We start from the raw sequence: 18897 nt of genomic DNA, 5'->3' as shown, positions 1-18897 counted from the left end.
CTGAGCTAACTGGCAAAATGCTTATCGCCTGGTCCACGGTTTCTCTCAAACATTTCTCCAGAAACTCTGCTGCCTGAACCCAATAATGAAGGCAAGACGAAAAGAAACGCTCGCGTGTAGGGTTTTTTCTCATAGCAACAAACTACGCACGCTGGGATATTCCAATCAAAAAAATAAAAAATACATTTCCGTATGACTCAGCCAATGGAGTGCCCGAGCCTGGTAGGCAGCGCGTGAGGTGTAGGTGGTGGCGGCGGCGGCGGCGGCAGCGCGCGCGCCCGTGGCACTTTAATGCATCCCGGGGTCGAGGTGTGTGGAAGGAATGTTGCGCGGGCGCTTGGCGCTGAGGCACAGCTGGCTGCGGCTGCTGAGTCGGAGCGTTCTGGCCATCTGTGTGCTCGCTGTATCCTCAGCCGGCACAGGTAAGACAACAAGGCGCGGCCTCTTTCCGGGATGCCCTTTCCACGGGCATTTTTCTTTCCTCGGAGAAAAGAGTAGCAGAGCTAGGAAACAAGCTGCAGTTTCAGTGCCTTCTACCCTCTTTTTCCTTCCCAGGCGCGATACCAAAGGAAAGCATAAACCTTAAATAGTTCACCCCCACCCCCTTTTTTTTTTTGGGCGTCGCGCGATGGTGTCGATCTGTGACCATGATGAGCCGACGGAGGCTGTTGAAGAGCCGGGTTGCGGATCTCGCTGAGTGTAGTCGACGGGCACTTGTGGAAAACATGAAACTCTCCCGGTCTCTCGTGCTTCTTTAGAAAACAGTGTCTACTGCTGTGGAAATCAACTTTTATTTCCCTTTCCAATTAATGTATTTACTCTGGCTCTTTTCTTGTCTGGTTTGTTTTACACATGCGAAACAAAAGTCATTCCAGTTTCATTCCAGTTGTTTTATTGGCGTTTAATCGGAGGAAATCATACACGGTGGTATTTCCTGTCCATAAAGTTTTGCGGTAGCTGTGTTTACTTGAATGCACGAAAATAAAGGTAAACAAAATAGTTTTTCCTTTTTATTGGATTAATTTAAAAGAATAAAAAGGTGTATAGATAGGTAACATATTTATTCTCGTTCCATGATGAAGCTTGAATACAGAATACTGTTCTGTGCATCTTAATTTCCTGGGTCCAAACACACTATGGGGCCGATTTTAATTCCTACGCTCGTGGGGTACATTTGGGCGCGCTACCCGGCGCACACAAATGTACACCCGATTTTATAACATGCGGGCGCTGCTACACACATGTTATAAAATCCGGGGTCGGCGCACGCAAGAGGGTGCACACTTGTGCACCTTGCACGTGCCGAGTCCAAAGGGAGCCCCGCTGGCTTTCCCCGTTCCCTCCAAGGCCGCTGCGAAATCGGAGCGGCCTTGGAGGGAACTTTTTTTTAGCTCCCCCCCCCACCTTTCCCTCCCTTCCCTTATCTAACCCACCCCCCAGCCCTACCTAAATCCCCTCCCCCTACCTTATTTCTTCGAGTTACGCCTGCCGGCCAGCTGACAGCACAGGCCACTGTGCCGGAGGACTCGGGTCCGCCCCCGGACCGCTGCCATGCCCCCAGGCTCTGCCCCCAGACCGCCCATTTTTTAAAGCCCTGGGACATATGCGCATCCTGGGGCTTGTGCGCGCCACCGAGCCTATGTCACTATGCCATTCTCGGCCCCACATGGCTGCTCTTGGGTACCACCTAATGGCTGGTGCCCTAGGCGACGGCCTAGTTTGCTTATTGGGATGCACTGGCCCTGTGAGTGTGCAAACCATGCAATTGCACAGGACAGCAAAACTGGGGGGGGGGGGGGGTGACGGGAGCAGGGAGAGGCCTATGCCACTGCTGGTAGATCCTATCCCACTGGAGGCAGGAGAGCCTAAAGAACCATGAGGTTGCCAGTGTACCACATCCCACTAGCGACAGAAGAAGCAGGAGGCTCGCACTCTGCATTACTGATCCTAGAGCTGAAAAGGAAGCGACTTCTTATGTGCTGCCACCACAGTATTCAACACTCACAGTGCTAATATATCCTGTATGCTCATACTGTGAGGCTGCTGTGCAGAAGGAGTCACAGGATAGTTCCATGCAGCAGCAGCAAAGGAAGAATAAGAGTCAAAGTGGACACTGCCTGCCTGGGATATATGTGTGTGTGTGTGAGTTGGAGCCTGCCTGAATGGCTGTGTGTGTGTGTGTGTGTGTGTGTGAATAGAATCCTTCCTGAGTTGCATGTGTTTGTGCATGAATGGGAGCCTCTCTGGGATGGGTATGTGTGTATGAATGGATGTGTGTGTATGTATGTGAATGGGAGCCTGCCTGGGATAGGTGTGCGAGTATGTGTATGTGAATGGGAGCCAGCATGGGATAGGTTTGCGTGTGTATGTGAATGGGAGTCTGCCTGGGATAGGTGTGCGAGTATGTGTGTATGTGAATGGGAGCCTGCCTGGGATAGGTGTGTGTGTGTATGTGAATGGGAGCCTGCCTGGGATAGGTATGCGCGTGTGTGTGTGTGTGTGTGTGTATGTGAATGAGAGCCTGCCTGGGATAGGTATGCGAGTGTGTGTGTGTGTGTGTGTATGTGAATGGGAGCCTGCCCGGGATAGGTGTGCAAGTGTGTGTGTGTGTGTGTGAATGGGAGCCTGCCTGGGATAGGTGTGCGAGTGTGTGTGAATGGGAGCCTGCCTGGGATAGGTGTGCGAGTGTGTGTGAATGGGAGCCTGCCTGGGTAGGTGTGCGAGTTTGTGTGTGTGAATGGCAGCCTGCCTGGGATAGGTGTGCGAGTGTGTGTGTGTGTGTGAATGGGATCCTGCCTGGGATAGGTGTGCGAGTTTGTGTGTGTGTGAATGGGAGCCTGCCTGGGATAGGTGTGCAAGTGTGTGTGTGAATGGGAGCCTGCTTGGGATAGGTGTGCTAGTGCGTGTGTGTGAATGGGAGCCTGCCTGGGATAGGTGTGCGAGTTTGTGTGTGTGTGTGTGTGTGTGAATGGGAGCCTGCCTGGGATAGGTGTGCAAGTGTGTGTGTGAATGGGAGCCTGCTTGGGATAGGTGTGCTAGTGCGTGTGTGTGAATGGGAGCCTGCCTGGGATAGGTGTGCGAGTGTGTGTGAATGGGAGCCTGCCTGGGATAGGTGTGCGAGTGTGTGTGAATGGGAGCCTGCCTGGGTAGGTGTGCGAGTTTGTGTGTGTGAATGGCAGCCTGCCTGGGATAGGTGTGCGAGTGTGTGTGTATGTGAATGGGATCCTGTCTGGGATAGGTGTGTGAGTTTGTGTGTGTGAATGGCAGCCTGCCTGGGATAGGTGTGTGTGTGTATGTGAATGGGAGCCTGCCTGGGATAGGTGTGTGTGTGTATGTGAATGGGAGCCTGCCTGGGATAGGTATGCGCGTGTGTGTGTGTGTGTGTGTGTATGTGAATGAGAGCCTGCCTGGGATAGGTATGCGAGTGTGTGTGTGTGTGTGTGTGTATGTGAATGGGAGCCTGCCCGGGATAGGTGTGCAAGTGTGTGTGTGTGTGTGTGTGAATGGGAGCCTGCCTGGGATAGGTGTGCGGGTGTGTGTGAATGGGAGCCTGCCTGGGATAGGTGTGCGAGTGTGTGTGAATGGGAGCCTGCCTGGGTAGGTGTGCGAGTTTGTGTGTGTGAATGGCAGCCTGCCTGGGATAGGTGTGCGAGTGTGTGTGTGTGTGTGTGAATGGGATCCTGCCTGGGATAGGTGTGCGAGTTTGTGTGTGTGTGAATGGGAGCCTGCCTGGGATAGGTGTGCAAGTGTGTGTGTGAATGGGAGCCTGCTTGGGATAGGTGTGCTAGTGCGTGTGTGTGAATGGGAGCCTGCCTGGGATAGGTGTGCGAGTTTGTGTGTGTGTGTGTGAATGGGAGCCTGCCTGGGATAGGTGTGCAAGTGTGTGTGTGAATGGGAGCCTGCTTGGGATAGGTGTGCTAGTGCGTGTGTGTGAATGGGAGCCTGCCTGGGATAGGTGTGCGAGTGTGTGTGAATGGGAGCCTGCCTGGGATAGGTGTGCGAGTGTGTGTGAATGGGAGCCTGCCTGGGTAGGTGTGCGAGTTTGTGTGTGTGAATGGCAGCCTGCCTGGGATAGGTGTGCGAGTGTGTGTGTATGTGAATGGGATCCTGTCTGGGATAGGTGTGTGAGTTTGTGTGTGTGAATGGCAGCCTGCCTGGGATAGGTGTGCGAGTGTGTGTGTGTGTGAATGGGATCCTGCCTGGGATAGGTGTGCGAGTTTGTGTGTGTGTGTGTGTGAATGGGAGCCTGCCTGGGATAGGTGTGCAAGTGTGTGTGTGAATGGGAGCCTGCTTGGGATAGGTGTGCTAGTGCGTGTGTGTGAATGGGAGCCTGCCTGGGATAGGTGTGCGAGTTGGTGTGTCTGTGTGTGAATGGGAGCCTGCTTGGGATAGGTGTGCGAGTGTGTGTGTGTGTGTGTGTGAATGGGAGCCTGCCTGGGATAGGTATGCGAGTGTGTGTGTGTGTGTGTGTGAATGGGAGCCTGCCTGGGATAGGTGTGAGAGTTTGTGTGTGTGTGGGTGTGAATGGGAGCCTGCCTGGGATATGTGTGCGAGTTTGTGTGTGTGTGTGTGTGTGAATGGGAGCCTGCCTGGGATAGGTGTGCGAGTTTGTGTGTGTGTGTGAATGGGATCCTGCCTGGGATAGGTGTGCGAGTTTGTGTGTGTGTGAATGGGAGCCTGCCTGGGATAGGTGTGCGAGTGTGTGTGTATGAATGGGAGCCTGCCTGGGATAGGTGTGCGAGTTTGTGTGTGTGTGTGGGTGTGAATGGGAGACTGTCTGGGATAGGTGTGCGAGTGTGTGTGTGTGTGTGAATGGGAGCCTGCCTAGGATAGGTGTGCGAGTGTGTGTGTGTGTGTGTGTGTGTGTGAATGGGAGGTTGTCTGGGATAGGTGTGCGAGTTTGTGTGTGTGTGAATGGGAGCCTGCCTGGGATAGGTGTGCAAGTGTGTGTGTGTGTGTGAATGGGAGCCTGCCTGGGATAGGTGAGTGTGTGTGTATGAATGAGAGCCTTCCTGGGATAGGTGTGCGAGTTTGTGTGTGTGTGTGTGTGTGTGTGTGAATGGGAGCCTGCCTGGGATAGGTGTGCGCATGTGTGTTTGTGTTTGTGAATGGGAGCCTGCCTGGGATAGGTGTGCGAGTGTGTGTGTGTGTGTGTGTGTGAATGGGAGCCTGCCTGGGATAGGAGTGCAAGTGTGTGTGTGTGTGTAAATGGGAGCCTGCCCGGGATAGGTGTGCAAGTGTGTGTGTGTGTGTGAATGGGAGCCTGCCTGGGATAGGTGTGCGACTGTGTGTGTGTGAATGGGAGCCTGCCTGGGATAGGAGTGCAAGTGTGTGTGTGTGTGTGTGTGAATGGGAGCCTGTCTGGGATAGGTGGGCGAGTGTGTGTGTGTGTGTGTGTGAATGGGAGCCTGCCTGGGATAGGTGGGCGAGTGTGTATGTGTGTGAATGGGAGCCTGCCTGGGATAGGGGTGTGAGTGTGTGTGTGTGAATGGGAGCCTGCCTGGGATAGGTGTGCGAGTTTGTGTGTGAATGGGAGCCTGCTCGGGATAGGTGTGCGAGTGTGTGTGTGTGTGTGTGTGTGTGTGTGAATCGGAGCCTGCCTGCGATAGGTGTGTGTGTGTGTGTGTGTGAATGGGAGCTTGCCTGGGATAGATGTGTGTTTGTGTGTGAATGGGAGCCTACCTGGGATAGGTGTGTGAGTGTGTGTGTGAATGGGAGCCTGCCTGGGATTAGTGTGTGTGTGTGTGAGTGTGTGAATGGGAGCCTACCTGGGATTGGTGTGTGAGTGTGGTGTGTGTGAAAATGGGAAGCCTACCTGGGATTGGTGTGCAAGTGTGTGTGTGTGTGTGTGGGGGGGCCTACCTGTGATTGCTGTGCAAGTGTGTGTGTGTGTGTAAATGGGAAGCCTACCTGGGATTGGTGTGCGAGTGTTTGTGTGTGTGTGAGAATGGGAGCCTGCCTGGGATAGGTTGTTTGTGTGTGTGTGTGTGAGAATGGGAGCCTGCCTTGGATAGGGTATTTGTGTATGTGTGTGTGTGTGTGAGAATGGGAGCCTGCCTGGGATAGGTGTGTGTGTGTGTGTGTGTGTGTGTGAGAGAGAGAATGGGAGCCTGCCTCGTATAGGTGTGTGTGTGCGGGTGAGAATGGGAGCCTGCCTGGGATAGGGGTGTGTGTGTGTGTGTGTGAGAGAATGGGAGCCTGCCTGGGATAGGTGTGTGTGTGTGTGTGTGAGAATGGGAGCCTGCCTGGAATAGGTGTGTGTGTGTGTGTGTGTATGTGTGTGAGAGAGAATGGGAGCCTGCCTGGGTTAGGGGTGTGTGTGTGTGTGTGTGTGTGAGAGAGAGAATGGGAGCCTGTCTGGGATAGGTGTGTGTGTGTGTGTGGATGTGGATGGGAGTCTGCTTGGGCTGGGGGGTGGTGGGTGTGTGTACATGCATGCATGGGAGCCTTTCTGGCATGTGGAATGTGTTTTTGCGTGAGAATGGGAGCCTAATTGGAATTTGGGTGGGTGTGAATGGGACTTTTCCTGGGATTTGAGTGCGTGAAGGGGGTTGAATGGGAGCTTGCCTGGGGAGTATGGGGGTGTGTGAGAAGCAGTATGTGAGAGTAGGAGCTTGTGTATGTGTGGGAAAGAGAACATGTGAGAGCGAAAGCACATGTGTGAGAGAGAGGCAGCATGTGAGAATGAGGGAGAAAGGGAAGAAGAGAGGTGGAGAGAGAGAGGGTTAGAGACCCTGTAAATGGATTGGGAAAATACTGAGAGAGGGAATGTGGGGAAAAAAGCCCCGGGCCAACCAATTAGAAAAATAAGGTCAGACAAAGGATTGGCATATGTTTTCTTTGGTAATGTGCATTGCATATTTGTATTTTGTTCTTTCTTCAGTGTTCCACTGTTCAGGGTTTTCCATTTTATTTTGGTTTGCATGTTTCGGTTTCTAATTTGTAGTCTCTTGTTCTGTTTTAGGTAAGGGTCTGTCTCTGTTCTGCATGCATCTCTGAGGTGCAGTATTTCTGCTGGCATGTGGTTTTTCTGTAGGACTTAGTTAATTCCAGTGGGTGGTGTATTAGTATTCTAGGGCATGGTATAATATTTGCATTTCTGCCATGTCATAGATAAGGCTGCTGCTGTTTGAGTCCTGAGTGGTTTGTGTTTCTTCTCAAAGTATTTGGTAGTGAAGAGATTGCAGTTCCTGAAATGCATGTGTCTGTGGAAGAGGAGGAGAACTGAAGGAGTGTACGTGAAAGTCTGAGGAGTGAGTGTGTGTTTGTGAGAATGAGCATGTATGCTTGTGAAAGAGTATGAGAGTTTATATGTAAGTGTGTTGTTTGTGTGTATGTAAGAGAATTTGTGTGGATACTGTTACCAATGTTCTTGTTAAGGATTGGGTTGCTGTGAGCATAAAATTAATAGGCTTTTTGCATTAAAGAAAGTAGTGCTCCTCACCAGTTTTTGCTCACGACCAATAATTTTTGCACACAGCAACCCAATCCTTAGAGAAAACATTGTTGGTAGACCCACTTGTCATGCCTATCTCTGTTTAGTTGGTAGAATGGGAAAGTCCCAACAATTGTGTTGGTGTTTGTGTAGTGGGGAGAAGGCAGAGACATAGTTATGGTGTAGAAGTTGAGGTTAGCTGACTAGTGCCAATTTATTCTTTGTAGTGTAGATTATAAAACAAATGTTGTATTTGTATTAAAGGTTTGCTTCCACATGTGTTGTACATGGGGTCCTAAACTATTTCCTTTAGTATGTCAGCATTTATGTAATGTCTTAAATTAGGGAGCTTATAACAAAATGTAGGTATAATGAATCCTTGTCCCGTCCTTAGGTGGGAAATAGTGACTTGCTCAGGGTCATGAATGTCCAATGGTAAAAGCAAGATTAGAAACCAGATCTGGTTCCTGGTCGATTATTCTAACAGCTAGGACATTTGCTCTCTTATTTTGTTCATGGTTTCTTGTTTCTGTGCCGTAAAATATCTTAATTGTTTAAATGAGCAAATCGAATCTATTTCTGCATGGGGTAACCTGTATGGAGTGTTGTTACTGTCCTGAAACCCCCCCCCCCCCCCCCAAACTTAAAAACTTGCTGGACAGACTGGATGGACTACTTGAGCCTTTTTCTGCCATTATTTATAATGTTACTATAGTGTAAATATCTGTGTACTCTGGAGAGTGCATTAACAAGGCACTCTGCTTGCTCTGGCCTTTAGTTCTTTCAGATAGGGCATATATTAGCTGTCAGTGTGTGCCCTGCCTGGGTGGAATCCTGTACAATAAAAGTCAGTGTCTGCCTGTAATGCTCCAGGAGGCTTCCCATTGGTAGTAACGTTCCTTGCTGCTAACATAGCTCCACCCCCTGCCAGCACCTGAATTGTTTAAAAATAATAATAATGGAAAACACTGCTGCTGAACGTGCAGCAGTAAATCTGGTCTCCTTGGCACCATCTGCGCCAGGGGCAGAATCTCGAGTCAGCTCTGGTGGAGCTCAGAGATGTTAGTGGATTCAGCCTTAGGGGGAAGGGTGGCTTATGTGCACACTACTCGGCCCTTGTCATGTCTATCCCCATCCCAATTTTACACATAATAGGTATGAACTCTAGAAATTGCTAAATATTGATTTCCTGTTTTAGTTAAAGGGCAGGGACAGAACTTGTGGCATGTGACTGTACAGGCATGTGTATATGCAAGGGGTGCCTTCCTTGTGGTGCCACGTACCCTCAAGCAGCCTTTTCCATCTTCAATTTCCTCCTACCCACTGGCGCAATTCTCTCTCACCGACACAAGAGAGAACGGTGCTTGTTAGCCGCAGCTGCCGCCTGTTCTGCCAGTTTCGCTTTGAAGCCTGTGCAGGCCCCAGTAGTCTGACAGGACCTGCCAGCCCTGCAGGGTTCAAACTTCATAGTGAAGCTGGCAGAAGAGGAGACAGACTTAAGTAAGAAGTGCTGTTTTCCTCCTGTTGGTAGGAGGAGATCATGCTAGGTAGGTGGATTCAGCATTACATCTTGGATAGACTGTATGCATTAAGATTTCCTTTTTTTTTTTTTTAATTTTATTTGATGTCACAACAGTGCAATAACACAAAATATAATGCTATCATATCCAAAAGAACTGAGGTACATTTTTTTTTTCAGTTTACAACATTCAGCAATCTGCAGTTGCAGTCACACAGAAGACAAAACATCCATTCATACCTAAGCACAGTTCCTGAAGCCGTGGCACACCTCTAAGGCTGCGATGTCCTAAACTGTAACTGTGCAATCTCATAGAACATATCCCAAACTTCCTGTTAATCTCTCACATCCAGTTTTTATAAATACATCCAATCCAGCATTTGAGAAAACCAAAACTAGGTAGGTGGAGGTTCTTTATTGATCCAAAATTTTAATATTCTTGCTTTTGCCACCATTAGCGCTATGCAAGCAAATTACTGAAGCCCTTTAGGGAGTCCCATTGCCCAGTCTATGGAACCTAGCAGTAGGCTTTTCTCAGAAAAAGGAAGGTTTCACCGAGATCACCTGGTTTATCATGTTTAAGACATCATCCCAGTAGTGATATAATCTAACACAGAGCAGAAAGCTATGAATGAAGGTCCCCTACATAATACACTTAAAACATTCATCTGAATCTGGAAGTCCCATTTAAATACCTTAACTATGTGATAATAGCTTCAGTGTGCAATTTTAAAATGCATTTCTTGATATTTAACATCAATGGATAGCATCTTATGATTCATAAACATACAAGTAAACTTTAAAAGGTGCACGCCTGTGCCCATTGAAATGCGTATTGGACACACAAGCAAATTTTTATATCATGCGTGCGAGTACATGTGTACACTTTAAAATATCCCTACCACGCGTATGCGTTGGAACTGTTACGCGCATACTCTCAAGTGACCAGAAAGAGAGCCAATCTGACACACTATATATCCCACTGTTATAGGGGCACTTTCAACTCAGAGTGGGGGTTTTTTTTGGAGGGGGGGGCAGTGTTACAAGGGTCTTCAGACCTTTGCACCCTAGGCAGACCAATGTAACACCGCTCCCCCAAAACCCACCCTGAGTTGAAAGTGTCCCTTTTACAGTGGGATATATAGAGAATTTCAGATTCTCTTTAAAAGAGTATTTATTTCTCTCCCCCCCCCCCCCCCCCTGGGTGTTCAGGATCCCTCTGGCCTAAAATCTCCAGTCTTGTGCCTCATCAGGAACAGTAGTAAAGTTACACAGGTAACATGGTGCGCTTTGCTATGATCAGCCTTGCAAAATTTGGGGGGTACGCATGTATGTCTTGGCCCCTCTCCAAAATTCCCATTCCCCACCCTGTTTCTGCCTCCTTATTCTTGAATTCCCAGCTTCTTAAAATCCACGTTGTTAGTGGGTGGCCCATATACACGTCTATGGGGCCATTTTTGTGCGAGCAATGCTTTTAAAATCTACCTGATAGATTATAGGTCTGTCGCAGAAACTGAAGTTTCTTTAATCCAACTAATCCCTAATTTTTGCAATGATTTAGTGTTTTGTTTTTCATGCCTCATTTTTTAATTTTTTTTTTTACCGGAGAGCTAATTTGTTCCTTTTGGTGCCCATTAAAAGCATCACATTTTTTTGCTTTAATTCTAATATATAGTGCCTTGCTTGTAAATAGGCATAGAAATGTTAACTAGGAAGATGAAAACCTTCCTTCAACTGATCAAAAGAAAATAAAACTTCCGAAGCTGCACAGAAGAGATGGGACTCTCTGGAGATTCCTTGTTTCTGCCAGACATGAAAAATACTATTATGTATTCCAGGAGAAAATTCACTATTGCCTGCTAAAGGCAAAAAAAAAAAAAAGCTGAAGTTTACCAAGGAATGCCCTACTAATGATATAGATACTTTCATGCCTTCTTGACCGCTACTTGTAATGGCTTAGTTCTTAATCTATCAGTAATTTTAACTCTGACATATGTAGTATCTTCCTAGGAGAAAATGGTGAGACAGTTGCAGCCACCAAATTCGGTGTGCAAAACTGAAATTCCCCTGTGAACCACTCTCATCCAAAATGTTCTTATAGAAGCGGAAATCAGGTAAATTAATTCTTCCTTTTGATTTGTCACTTTACCTTTCCAAAGAAAGTTAGCATAGATAGTAATCTATTAATATCTTTTTGTAGAAGCCAACATGGAAGTATTTGTAAGTGATATAACAATTTAGGGAGTAAAATAATTTTAAACATAGCACATCTTTCAAATGAGGAAAGAGGAAACCCATCTAAGCCTGCAATTGTTGTTAAAAGGAATCCAGCAGAGAAATAGTAATCAACGAGTAGAGAATTTTTACTTGAGAAGAAAACTGCAACTCCAAATATTTAACACCCACAGAACCTATCGAAATGGGACGTCTCTGTGCTATTTTTATGTGGAATGTAATAAGGGAAGTGCTTCTGATGTAGTGGAATTTATAGCCAATCCTACAAAGCCACCGAACAATTGAGATAACTGAACAATAATCAGTAGGGACTCAGGATTAGCAACAACTAATACATATCATCAGCAAACATGCAAATTTTATGTTCCATATTTCCCAGCTGCAAACCCTGAATTACCTGATGGCTTCTCAGTTTAGTAGCCAAAGATTCGTCAAAACATCTAACAGCGGGGAAAGAGGACAGCTCTGTTTAGTGCCCCCTGCCAGACTAAATGAAGAAGATCATTAATAATAAGTCTTGTTTGGATCCCTTTTTATATAGTAATTGTAACCATTGTCTAAAATACCCCAAGATAACCATTTTCTAAAATACCCCAAAATATGTAGTGCCATTGAACTTTATCAAATGCTTTTTCTGCATCTAAGCTAAGTACTATACCTTTCCTATTTGGATAACTTTTTGTTCCAAAGAACATGAATTCATTTTCGAACGTGATGCACTCCATGTCTTCCCTTTTATAAATCCCATCTCATTTCTAGACACCAAACTCGGAAGAACCGCACTTAGTCGAGTTCACAAGATAGAAGATAGTTTGATATCCAACTTAATAAGATAAATAAATCTATAACTGCTAGGCAAAGATAAATCTTTATCCTTCTTAAAAATACTGTAGTTAATGTCTTATTAAATTCCCTGACAAAAATATCCTTGCAATTAGGAAGAATTGTACCTTTTTTAATAAGTCGGTTAATTTAGTTTTCAAAATCCTATAAAATTCCAAGCTCAGGCCATCCAGATGAGGTGATTTTCACAATTTCAGGTTTCCAATCACACAATTTATTTCCGGTAGATTTATAGGGGCTTCTAGCTGTTATGCCAGTCAGCCGAGGAGGCCGGCCAAGCTTACCCCTTCCGGCCTTGGTGCGCGTGGCGAAGCCAGCCCTTCTTTTGAGGAAGATCAGCACAGGAAGGCCGGCCTACCACCAGTGGTCTCTGCCCCTTCCTGGAGGTATTTAGCCTGCCCTTGTTTGCTAGCTCATCGAGTTAGCAAGGATCATGTTGGATGGAAAGCCTCCGGTCTGTGCTACTCTGCCGCTTCCTTGCTGCCGCTGGAAGCTCTTTATGCCCTTCAGGGTACTTCTCTAACTTGGGTACCCGCTCCACGGGGGCCCTGTGCCTTCTTTCAGGTTCCTTACTGGGATCAGGTACTCGCTCCTCAAGGGCCTGCTCTCCCTGCCTCGGTGCCTGTAACCAACTACTTCTGCCTGCAGGAATCGACACCTGTACAGCTACCAACTTAGTGAGTAATCTAACTTTGTCAGTCTGTCTCTTCTACAGCTCTGCTGCATCGGGAACCTGCATCCGGATCTCCCTATACCATCTCTGAGAGACGGGTCTCCTCTGCCGAGGATCCCTGGACTGCTATCTCTGGATCACCTCACTACTGCCACCTCTGGTGGAACTCATCAGCTGTATAATAAAAGACAAATCTCTGTCAGGCCGATACAGTACAGTGCGCTCCGGTGGAGCGCACTGTTAACCGGCATTTGGACGCGCGTTTTCGATGCGCTAGCTTTACCCCTTATTCAGTAAGGGGTAATAGCGTGTTGAAAACGTGCGTCCAACCCCCCCCCCCCCGAGACTAATAGCGCACGCAACAAGCAAATGCATGTTGATGGCCCTATTAGTCATTCCTGCGCGATACAGTAAGTAAAATGTGCAGCCAAGCCGCACATTTTACTTTAAGAAATTAGTGCCTACCCAAAGGTAGGCGTTAATTTCTGCCGGCGCTGGGGAAGTGCACAGAAAAGCAGTAAAAACTGCTTTTCTGTGCACCCTCCGACTTAATATCATGGCGATATATATATATATTTTTTTATTTCTCATTTTAATATTCATCCAAGTCAATACTTGTTTGAAAATTATAAAATACAAATGGAAACACAATAATCATCACATCATATGAAACAATATACTAATTTGTATTTTAAAGAAATAAAGGAAATACGGAGACGCCTCATATACGGAGCGATTCTGAGGTAATCTATTACAACATGAAAAATAACAGCCTGAGAGAACTCTTGCCTATTTCAATTTCCACTTTATAGTGAGACTTCTTAGGAGCGAGAAGCCAAGAAATCCCTAAGCTGGGAGGGTTCTAAGAAAATATATTTCTGTTCCTGGTAAACAATATGACATTTGCACGGGAAATGCAGTTTAAATTGAGCCCCTTTTTGAATCGCTTCGGCTCTCATATCAATAAAAAGTTTACGCCTAGTTTGAGTCGCTTTAACAATATCGGGAAAACACCACAGTTTATGACCAAAACATTTTTCTTGACTATTTCTAAAGAAATATTTGGAAACATTATTTTTATCCATAAGAAACGCAAAAGAAATCAGTAAAGTTCTCCTCTGGGTCACAATCATCTCTTGTGAAGATTCAAGTAAAGTGGTAACATCAGGTAATAAATGTTCATCTATATTTCCACGATTAGAATCTGCTGTTGATAGATAATATGCTTTAGTCACTACGGGTTTCACCTCTTCAGGCATTTTCAGAATTTGAGTTATGTAAAGTCTGAACAAATCAAGTGGAGAGATATTTTTCAAAACCGGGAAATTAAAAAATCTCAGATTGTGGGATCTCAAGGAATTTTCTATATTCTCAAGCCTCTTATTAGCAAGTGATTCACTCTGAATTAAATTTAGTTGTGTTTTTTCCACTTCCTTTATACGTCCATCCATTGTTTGTATTCTCACTTCTTGTTGTGTAAGTTCAATTGCATTTTTTGTTACTTGATTTTTAACTTCCCGAATTTCTTTAGTGAGACCCACAACTGCCTTTTCCAGTGCTTGCAAAGCATTCCAAATCATTGTTAAAGAAATTTCTGTTGCAGGGATTATAACACTCTCAGTCTTAGGTGAATCTTTCCTCTCGTCTCCTCCACCCACTATATCCCCGGCACCAACATCCAGGCTCGGATTACTCAGCCTAACGGCACTTTCCAGTCCCAGGACGCCATTACCCCTCTGGGGCTGTACCTTTGCCGTTTGCTCTTGATTTCCATGACCTTCCGGTGGTATCTCTCGTCCAGCTGTTTCTTCCCTCTCCTGGGGGGCTACAGCTTCCATCATTCCTCTCTCATCCACGAGTCCAGGTGGTGCCGGTTTACGCGGAGACCCGGGGCTAAGAGATATTTTGGAAGTCAGAGAGAGCAGATCACGCTCCGTATCCGCTCCCACAGCGACTTGTTCTCCGGGTGTTCCAGGCAAGACCGCCGCGAAAAAGCTCCCGATGCGGGGTTGACTTGACTCCAACGGGGTAGATGTAATCTCTATCCCCCGTACCCTCGCTTTTCTTTTAGTATGGGGCATAACGTTCCTCAAGAAAACCAGTTGAAGGTAAAACTTCGGGAGCTTCCCACAGACGCGACTGCTCAGGCGGCCATCTTGTGGGCGTCTCCATCATGGCGATATTAAGTTGGAGGTCCCAAAAGTTTAAAAAAAAAAAAATTTAAATGGGCCCGCGGCTCACGGATTGAAAATCAGACACTCAATTTTGCCGACGTCCGGTTTACGAACCTGTGGCTGTCAGCGGGTTTGAGAACCGACACCGGCAAAATTGAGCATCAGCTGTCAAACTCGCTGACAGCCGCTGCTCCTGTCCAAAAAGAGGCGCTAGGGAGGCGCTGGTGTTCCTAGTGCCTCTTTTTACCATGGGCCCTAATTTAAATAAATTAAGTTACTGAATCCCACGATTTTTACTGTATCGGCCCGTGTGTTTGTGCGTTCCAAGTCTAGCCCAGTGCTGTGGCTCCCCACAAGGCTCCTTCCTGTGGGCGTGGTCATCTCCACAGCACCCAAGAATTCACTCAAACACCTCTAAACCATAACACTAGCACCTTTCTGTTGGGAAGAAATCTGTGGAAGTGAAACAGACAAAAATTGCACATCATCTTCCTCACCAAAATCTTTAGCAGAATATAATTTACCATAGTACTCTGTAAAGTTAGCAGTTATTTCTTTAGAATTATTAACCACTTCCCCTTTGTCATTTTTCATTTTAGTAATATGGCATTTAGGTTGAGTGCTTTTAACTAAATGAGACAAAAGTTTACCATATTTATTTGCATAGGAAAATATCTTTGCCTTAATCTTGAAGGGACCACTTAATGTATTAAATGGATCAGACCCTTCTTCAAGGATTCCAATTCTGCTTTATGAATAGATAAGAGTTTGGTGTAGTGTTTTTTGACTTCTCCCATTAAGGTGCTTAACTATAATATTTCAGCATCTGGTCTTTTGTACTATATAGGCAATAGTTTTCCCCTTTCATCACTGCCTTCCCTGCCAACCACAATATATCTGGAGATATCTCTGGACTAGAAATCATCTTGCTATTTGTCCTGTAAAGAGGCCTGAAAGTTGAGTATCTGTATACAGACTAAAATGGAAATGTCATTTAAAAGCATGCAAGATCTTTGTCTTACTGACAGAAGAGCATGATCAGAAATAGTGAAATCAGTTTTCTGAACCTTAGCAAATAATGAAGGAGAGAGGAAAAAAAAAATCAGTCCAAGCGTATGAATCATGTGGCAGTGAATAGTATGAGAAATCAGCTTCTGTTGGATGCAGCACTCTCCAGATATCTACAAGTTGAAGCTCTTTCATTAAAAATGGCAAGCTGATTTCAGAGTTGTGCTTCCCCAGTTTCCTGGGAGGTTTAGTGTTCAGTATCAGATGACACACTAAATTAAAATCCTCCAAGAATCACAAGTTTGGATGGTCCTGCTTCACAAGGGTGGTAGCAGAGAGGAGGCTGGAAACTACAGGCCGGTTAGACTCACCTTGTTGGTGGGAAAATTAATGGCGACGTCTGCTGAAGGAGAGGATAGTGATATCTACAATCAGGTGGGTTGCTGGACCTGAAGCAGCATGGATTCACCAGAAGAATCTCCTGTCAGACAAATCCTTTTTTTTTTAATTGGATGGGATCAAGGAAGAGCACTCGATGTGATTTACTTGGATTTCAGCAAAGCTTTTGATACGGTCCTACACAGGAGTCTTGTGAATAAAATGAGAAGTTTGGATGTGAGCGCCAAGATGGTAGAGTGGATTACAAACTGGTTGACTCACAGGAGACGATGTGTAATGGTTAATGGAACCTGCTCTGAATAGAGAACTGTATTAAGTGGGGTGCCTCAAGGATTGGTTTTGGGACCAGTTCTGTTCAATATCTTCATGAGTGATATTGCAGAGGATCGACCTATAAGGAGAAGCTGAAGGATCTAAATATGTATAACATGGAGGAGAGGAGGGGCAGGGGATAAATGATAAAGATCTTGAGATATCTAAAGAAAGGTATTAATGATGCACAAACATCAAACCTTTTCCATTGGAAAGGAAACTGTACAACTAGGGGTCACAATATGAAACTCCAGGGTGGATGACTCAGAACCAACATCAGAAAATATTTCTTCATGGAGAAGGTGGTGGGTGGTGGATGCCTGGAATGCCATCCTGAAAGAGTTGGTGAGGACAAGAACAGTAAAGGAATTTAAAAGGGTATGGGATAAACATTGCGGATCCCTAAAGGCATGAGATTGACAGTGAAGAAAAGGGTAACTTATGTTAACTTTAGGTGTAATATTTCTGCATGGGAGTAATGTATACGGAGCGGCAGTTACTACTATTAACAGAAAGCATGGGGGTAACTTGCAAGATGTGGTAATTCCTACTAAAAGCCACTTGCTGGGCAGACTGGCTGGACCAGTTGATCTTTATCTGCCATTATTGCTATGTTATTATGTTACAGTATGATGTTGGCATTGACTTACCGGTAATCTAGTAATCAACTGTGAGAAAAAAAGAATGGAGATATACATTTGGAACATATATATTATCCAGCAGGTATTTCTTATTATAAAGAACACCAGAGACAAAAACAAATCTACCTTCTGAATAGGTCATTGCCTTGTCTATCATGAAAGGAACATAGTAATGATAGCAGAAAAGGACCAAATGGTCCATCTAGTCTGCCCAGCAAGCTTCTTATGGTAGTATCTGCTGTACTATGCAGCTTAGCCTATATTTCTCTTAAGGGTCGCAACTGCTGCGCCGTGCAGATTTTTTGATAAATCTTCATGAAAAATCAGACAGTGCTGATGTTTTGCTTATGGACTTGGCCTTAGAAATAGTCCTGTACTTTTTCACATGCAGGTTACCCCACATGCTTATCAGTACCCCAGATTGTAAAAGTCAGGGCCCTCATTGGTTGTTATCTGAATCCAACACCCCTTTTCCTCCTGTCATTGAAGCGGAGAGCAATGTTGCATCAAAAATATCAAGGCTTATTGGTTAAGGGTAGTAACCGCTGCACTAGCAGTATGCAGATGAGCCTTCCGGTCCTCTTCTACTGCAAAGGGTGTGGGTCTCTGGAAGCTGGGGCTGTGGTGTTTAAAGCCTGGATTGCTTGCAGTGACCTCTGGAATCCTCTCCCAGGGGATGCTGGGAGCAGTATGCAGATGAGCCTTCCAGTCCTCTTCTACTGCAAAGGGTGTGGGTCTCTGGAAGCTGGGGCTGTGGTGTTTAAAGCCTGGATTGCTTGCAGTGACCTCTGGAATCCTCTCCCAGGGGATGCTGGGAGCAGTATGCAGATGAGCCTTCCAGTCCTCTTCTACTGCAAAGGGTGTGGGTCTCTGGAAGCTGGGGCTGTGGTGTTTAAAGCCTGGATTGCTTGCAGTGACCTCTGGAATCCTCTCCCAGGGGATGCTGGGAGCAGTATGCAGATGAACAACTTAAATTCCTCTTCAGAATGGTAAGCCTTCACGAAAACGTACCCTATGATAGGTGTCTGATTTTAAATTTATCAAAAATGGTATAAACATCTAATTTCCAAAACGTCCACATACTTGTGCTTAATTTGTAAAAGCAGCATCGATAAGAAGAGCGCCGCCGTGATTTGATTGTACAAGAAAATTTATATTGCGTTCAAATACTTTTGTACCTACTCTTTTGATTGAAGCATTAGAGTACTTGCCCTCTGCAAAAACCTTTTTTTTTTTGCTGGAAATTGTAGGGAAATTTGTAGGGAAAATTTCTGAAATAATGCCAAACTTATCAGAGACAATAATCTGCAGGCTTCTGAGTCTTTATTGGAGAAATTATTAAAGAGCAACAGTTTCATCTCCTTGTATTCCTAAACTTTATTCCCTTTTTTTTATATGGTCTTATCAGTCTCACCTTGCCGCATAGTTGAGGATATGTGCAATCACTGCCTGTGGTCTTGTGCCCCTATCCTTCTGAGGCCCCAGATGGTGTGCCCTTTCCACCACAGTGGGCTCTGAGACAAGCGACAGACTCAAGTTCTGAGGCAGCCACACCTGCACCCAGTGGAGTAGGTTTTGATATTTTATGTACTCGGGAAGCCCAGTGATTCTAATGTTTCTATGTGCTCTATTTTCTTGAACTTCCAGCCGATTTTAGT

General features: G+C 45.8%; 1 protein-coding gene across 1 annotated transcript in view; it reads left to right on the top strand.

Moving 5' to 3' along the window:
• The first annotated feature begins 269 nt into the window (after positions 1 to 269).
• The window catches only part of LY75 (lymphocyte antigen 75), a 397255-nt gene continuing 378627 nt past the window's right edge, over positions 270 to 18897 (top strand). Inside the window, exon 1 of the mRNA XM_029605582.1 lies at positions 270 to 422. Coding sequence (XP_029461442.1) covers positions 323 to 422 — 100 coding nt within the window. The 5' untranslated portion in view covers positions 270 to 322. The remainder of the gene's footprint in view (positions 423 to 18897) is intronic.

Source organism: Rhinatrema bivittatum, chromosome 6 (genome assembly GCF_901001135.1).
Source record: "Rhinatrema bivittatum chromosome 6, aRhiBiv1.1, whole genome shotgun sequence".
Lineage (NCBI taxonomy): Eukaryota > Metazoa > Chordata > Amphibia > Gymnophiona > Rhinatrematidae > Rhinatrema > Rhinatrema bivittatum.
The sequence above is the reverse complement of the archived record's forward strand: the minus strand, read 5'-3'. Positions and strand labels throughout refer to the sequence as shown.